The following is a 6,228-nucleotide window of genomic DNA, read 5'->3' as shown; positions in this document are numbered from 1 at the left end:
GTCTGTCTGTCTGTCTGTCTGTCTGTCTGTCTGTCTGTCTGTCTGTCTCTCTGTCTGTCTGCATCCCTCTCACTCCCTCTACTCCATCCATCTATCTTTATCTCCCTCTATCCCCAATATCTTGTTCTTTCTCTACCCCCCCCCCCTCTCCTGCTTCTGTCCCTTTAGCATCCCTCACACTCCCTCTACTCTATCTTTATCTCCCTCTCTTAATCCCTCTATCCCCAATCTCTTGCTCACTCTCTCTCTCATCTCTCTCTCTGTTTCACTATCTCTCTCTCATCTCTCTCTCTGTTTCACTATCTCTCTCTCCCTCTCTCCCCAATCTCTTGTTCTTTCTCTACCCCTCTCTCTCATCTCTCTCTCTGTTTCACTATCTCTCTCTCCCTCTCTCCCCAATCTCTTGTTCTTTCTCTCTCTCCCTCTTTCTCTTCTCTCTCTTTCGCTCTTTCACTTCGCTCTCCCATTGCCTCTCTGCAACTGTTCAGTTTCATCTATTACTGTAGTGTTGATAATTCCCTTCTCTCCCTTCAGCTGTACAGTCATCTATCAGATTAATAATCCCTCTCTCTCCCTTTCTCTCTCTCTCAATCTCTCCTCTTGTTTTTTTCCCTGAGCCAAGTGTGAATGCCAAGCGTGTGAAATGTATTTGCGTGTCAGAGTCCCATCATTACAGCCATCATCATTAATAATAGTGGACTGTATGCCCTTATTTAAGGTTATTCAGGTCTAAATGACCTGCAGAGGGAGAGCAATTCTCCTTCGCTGGCTCCAGGAGCCTGGGTAGAGTTAACCATCTATCAGTGTTAAGGAAGACTGCACCCTTCACCACCATTCTGTGGCCCCTAGAGCATGTAATGCAGAGCCAGTATGGAAATAGAATTAGTACTGTCTACCCAATACCCATGCAATGCTAATAGAGAGAGGATTTGGGTTGAAGTCACAACTCAGTGTTTGAACACTGGGATAGACATGCTCCGGAACTTTGGCGACTACTAAGTATTTTTTAAATCTCCCGCTTTGGGCTGGATGTGTCAATGTGTAGTTCATATATGCATAATATATGAGCAAAATTACTGTCTTACCTCAATTAGCCACGAAATCCCTAGTTTGAAAGCTGTGCTGCCCCCTAGCAATTCGAGTTCTAGCCAATGAGCTTCAGAGAGAGAGAGAGAGAGAGAGAGAGAGAGAGAGAGAGAGAGAGAGAGAGAGAGAGAGAGAGAGAGAGAGAGAGAGAGAGAGAGAGAGAGAGAGAGAGAGAGAGAGAGAGAGAGAGAGAGAGAGACAGAGAGACAGAGAGACAGAGAGACAGAGAGACAGAGAGACAGAGAGACAGAGAGACAGAGAGACAGAGAGCTTGTCTTGAACCGTGAGTGCATATACTGTAGAACCAATTCATGAGTGTTAGGATTACAATATTACTTTTCATTCCTAGGGCGGACAGTAACCTGAAATGTATGATCCAGAGTTGCAATATTGTAAAGATGTCTATTGTATGATGACACTGCTGGTCACTATAGTGATTTGCTGTAAGACTTGACCTTTACTAATGAGCAATGACACACACCTTTTAAGGCTTATCAAGTTATGCACAGGATTCACAGTCCTTTCAGAAAAACTAGAAGAATATTTTATTTTCCATCAGTTCTGCTCAGTGTAAATGTTTCTAAACAATTGGAGGAGCATGATATACTGTACTATTTCTAATATCTGTGTTCTCTCTCTCTCTCTCTCTCTCTCTCTCTCTCTGTCTCTCTCTCTCTCTCTGTCTCTCTCTCTCTTTCTCTCTCTTTCTCTCTCTCTCTCTCTCTCTCTCTCTCTCTCTCTCTCTCTCTCTCTCTCTCTCTCTCTCTCTCAGTAACTTGTGGATTCTTCTCAAAGGCCCCACTCAAATCCCTAGACGACAGAAAAAAAGGAGTAACATCTGTTTATGCACATATTTCTGTTAAACCCCCCTGGAAAAAACAGAGATAGACGGAAGATAAAACACCTTTAAAAATGAAACATTAAAAGGAACAAATTGCCACTGGAGAAACTAAGCAGTCAACCTGGTTGAGGAATCCATCATCTTGGGATCAACATCTTCGGAGAAAGGGCAGGGTCATGTCCCAGTTGCCATGCGCATCACCACGGTGACCTGCCTTCCCTGCCCCTCCCCCCTCCTCCTCCTATTGGTCCACCTGCTAGTGCGGCTTCTCCTCTCTGGGCCAGAATTTGTAGGGGCCGCCTCCCCCTGCCCCACCCATTGCAGCTGCTCCAATCAGGCCAGTCGAGTCATCTGTACGAGACAGAGTCTGGATGGGGTGCCTGAGAGCATATCAGTCAACACACGATACCTCAACCTGCAAGAGAATTCAATAGAGGTAAATATGGACTGTACTGAGCATTATCCACTATGTTCATTTCTTTTGTTTGACTGTGTGTGTCTGTGTGTTTGTGTGCGTGCATGCCCATGCATGAGTGTGTGTGTGTGCTTGTACTGCATGTTGGTAAACATTATGTAAATGCCTGTTTTTATATACTTGTTTCAATGTAATTACCTGTCATTCACTCATAATTACCATGGAATAATGCCTATGTTCTGCAAGTGTTCCCCAACCGTTTTGCAATTGAAATGGAGGTCATGTTAATATGGAAATCAAACAGTAACACAGCAAACAGCACAGAAACAGGAACATGTGTTAGCAGATTGTATGTCAGAACCCCAAGCTAGTTGTTGTGGTTTTACAGCTGCACTGGGACACTCCCTTTAACCCCAGCTTCCCAATGTGAACTTCCTCAGCATGTCAGCCGTGTCATAGAATACATATTCCCGCTGATTTCAGTTTATGTATTTAGGAACTTTGCGCTCAGATATGTGCTGCACTCTAGAAATGTCTAGACAACTTCACAGACACGAGGTTGCTGAATACGCTTAGTCCATTTGTTAATTTGGATACAGAGTGTTTTAGGCTAATGCTCATTTAGTTTTGGCAAAGTTTGTGGCAAATCAGTAAAGTGACTGCAGAGAGAGGAAGTGGGCAAACAGCCATTCTATCTCAGTCAGAAAGGCAGATGATTGAACTGTATACTACAGAAGGAAAAGGGAACATCAACCCTCATGATTTGGTCTTACGAGTTAAAGAGTTGCAGCTTGTTAAAATATAAAATAAGAAATAATAACACTATTCATTACACTTCCCTCTTAGCCAACGGATTCTGATTGGATTTGTTGTATCCCGAAGCCCCACTTGAAATGATTAAAAATCTAAAAATATTGAAACACCTGGAGGCATCCTAGATTCTCTGGCTTATTTTTTTCTCTTCTCCCCAGCAAGTACCCTGAGAGTAAAGCTTTGACAGCTCCCACTCCCCTCTTAAACACCCCCACCCTCCCTATCACCCTCCCCCCTCCTGCTCCACATAAGGAGGATGCAGTGGCCTGGCTCCAGGAGCTTCTCACTGCCTCCCTCACTGAGAGCATTGCCCACACATATCTCACACAGCCATAGATGACTTGCCTAGTTAAATAAAGGTTAAATAAAAAATAAATAAAATAAAAATAGATTTAAAGGGATTTTAGTCCTGCTCACTAGCTGTGTGTCTGATGCCTGGCCAAATGAGCTCCGTTTGGACAGCCCAGATACTGGTGTGGGGTGTCCAGGGGCCCACCCAGTCCAAGTGCACCAGCAAACATCTTCTCTCTGAGAAAAACAACCATGTCTGTTGTCTGTTCATTTACCAAAACGGATATACCACAATTAATAATTTCAGCCTCTCTGTTCATAATTTTTTTGTAGCGTTGTAAATTTTAATTTGGCTCATATCAGTGATTTGACGTTTTTGTTTTCTCTCGCTGTAAGATTTGAGTTGATGTTCATGTCTGTAAAACATTATGGTAATGTTCCGATAGTGTCCCTGCATTCACACCCGTGCTATTGCTTTCACACTCTACCCAGCTGTCACAGCCACTGGAGCTGCACCCTGTTTACACAGTCTAGTCACTCTTCATGTTGTGAGATATTAACATTCTCCCTCTCTCCCCACCAGGTTATCAAGTCAGACACCTTCAAGCACTTGAGGCACCTTGAGATCCTGCAGCTGTCTAAGAACAAAATCAGTCAGATTGAGGTGGGAGCATTCAATGGCCTGCCCAACCTCAATACGCTGGAGCTGTTCGACAACCGCCTCACCCTGGTCCCCTCACAGGCCTTCGAGTACCTCAGCAAGCTGCGGGAGCTGTGGTTACGGAACAACCCCATCGAGACGCTGCCGGGCTACGCCTTCCACCGCGTGCCTTCGCTGCGCCGGCTGGACCTGGGAGAGCTCAAGAAGCTGGACTACATCTCAGACGCCGCCTTCGTGGGCCTGGTCAACCTGCGCTACCTGAACCTGGGCATGTGTGGTCTGAAGGACATCCCCAACCTGACGGCCCTGGTGCGTCTGGAGGAGCTGGAGCTGTCTGGGAACCGTCTGGAGATCATCCGGCCTGGCTCCTTCCAGGGCCTGGTGTCGCTCCGTAAGCTGTGGCTCATGCACTCGCAAGTGAAGGTCATCGAGCGCAATGCCTTCGACGACCTGAAGAACCTGGAGGAGCTCAACCTTTCCCACAACTCCCTGCACTCGCTGCCCCATGACCTCTTCACCCCGCTGCACCAGCTGGAGCGGGTGCACCTCAACCACAACCCCTGGGTGTGCAACTGTGACGTGCTGTGGCTCAGCTGGTGGCTGAAGGAGACGGTGCCCAGTAACACTACGTGCTGCGCCCGCTGCCACGCTCCCCCCGGCCTGAAGGGCAGGTACATCGGGGAGCTGGACCAGAGCCACTTCACCTGCTACGCTCCCGTCATCGTGGAGCCGCCCACCGACCTCAACGTTACCGAGGGCATGGCTGCAGAGCTGAAGTGTCGCACGGGCACCACCATGACCTCGGTCAACTGGCTCACGCCCAACGGCACCCTGATGACCCACGGCTCCTACCGGGTCCGGATCTCCGTGCTGCACGACGGTACGCTCAACTTTACCAACGTCACACTGAGGGACACGGGTCAGTACACCTGCATGGTGACCAACTCGGCTGGCAACACCACGGCAACCGCCGTGCTTAATGTCACTGCCGCCGACGTTGGCGTCAGCTACTTCACTACTGTCACCGTGGAGACGGTGGAGCCCAACGAGGGCCCGACAGTCTACGCGGGCGTCATGAACAGCCACAACGAGTCATACGTCATTACCCCGTCTGGCCACCAGTGGAGGGGGGGGCTCCCTACCACCGCCTCCTCCCTGTCAGCCTGGTCCTTGTCCTCGTCCCGGGCCACCCGACCCACCTTTACTGTGCCCATCACTGCCGAGACGGGCTATTCTGGCCTTGATGACGTGATGAAGACCACCAAGATCATCATTGGCTGCTTCGTGGCCATTACCTTCATGGCAGCCGTGATGCTGGTGGTCTTCTACAAGCTGAGGAAGCAGCACCAGCTGCACAAGCACCACGGCCCCGCCCGCGCCATCGAGATCATCAACGTGGAGGACGAGATTGGCGCCGGTGCCGGTGGACGCGGGAGCGGTATCTCAGGGGGCGGCACCGTCTCTCGGGATGGAGGCGGAGGGGGAGGAGTAGGAGGAGGGCAGAGCCTGAGGATGCATCACCCGGAGATGGTCAACCTGCCCAACCTGGCCAGACAGGAGCACCTCAACCACTACTACAAGGCCCACCACTTCAACAACAACATGATGGGCCTGGGCATGGGCCTCAACAACAACAACAACCCCTCCCTCTCCCCCTGTTCCCAGACCCAGAGCACCCCCAACTCCTGCGCACAGGGGCACACCTCCACCAGCGGTGGCACCCCCACGGGTGGCTCGCTGCCCTCCCCTGTGCCCCTGCCCCAGCTGGGCATCCACAGCTCTCTGAAGGGGCTCATGGGGAAAGGGCAGAACCCTCAGATCGAGCCTCTGCTCTTCAAGAGTGGCTCCAAGGAGAATGTGCAAGAGACTCAGATCTGAGAGAAAGAGAGAGACAGATGGAAAAAGAGAGAGATGAAGAGACAGAAAACAGGGAGATGGAGGGAGAGAGAGGAGTCTGATTGTACTATCCCCATGGCCATATTTCGATAGAAAGTGTAGGCAGGCAGAATATGAAATATTACATAGACACTGCTTTGTATGGTTAGTGCATAGAGAGCGAGAGAGAGAGAGAGAGAGGAGAGATTGTTCTCACACCTCTACTGTGTCTGCTCAACACCCGTC

The 6,228-nt window shown here is 49.5% G+C and overlaps 1 protein-coding gene across 1 annotated transcript; it reads left to right on the top strand.

The window, feature by feature from the left end:
* Nucleotides 1-2,117: 2,117 nt before the first annotated feature.
* LOC120044654 (leucine-rich repeat-containing protein 4B-like) lies at nt 2,118-5,985 on the top strand. The gene is made up of 2 exons (XM_038989328.1): nt 2,118-2,363; nt 4,030-5,985. Exons 1-2 carry the CDS (start codon nt 2,118-2,120, stop codon nt 5,983-5,985), a joined length of 2,202 nt encoding a protein of 733 aa, XP_038845256.1.
* The last annotated feature ends 243 nt before the right edge of the window (nt 5,986-6,228 follow it).

Source organism: Salvelinus namaycush, chromosome 3 (genome assembly GCF_016432855.1).
Source record: "Salvelinus namaycush isolate Seneca chromosome 3, SaNama_1.0, whole genome shotgun sequence".
Classification (NCBI taxonomy): domain Eukaryota; kingdom Metazoa; phylum Chordata; class Actinopteri; order Salmoniformes; family Salmonidae; genus Salvelinus; species Salvelinus namaycush.
This window is presented reverse-complemented; position numbering and strand designations above follow the sequence as displayed.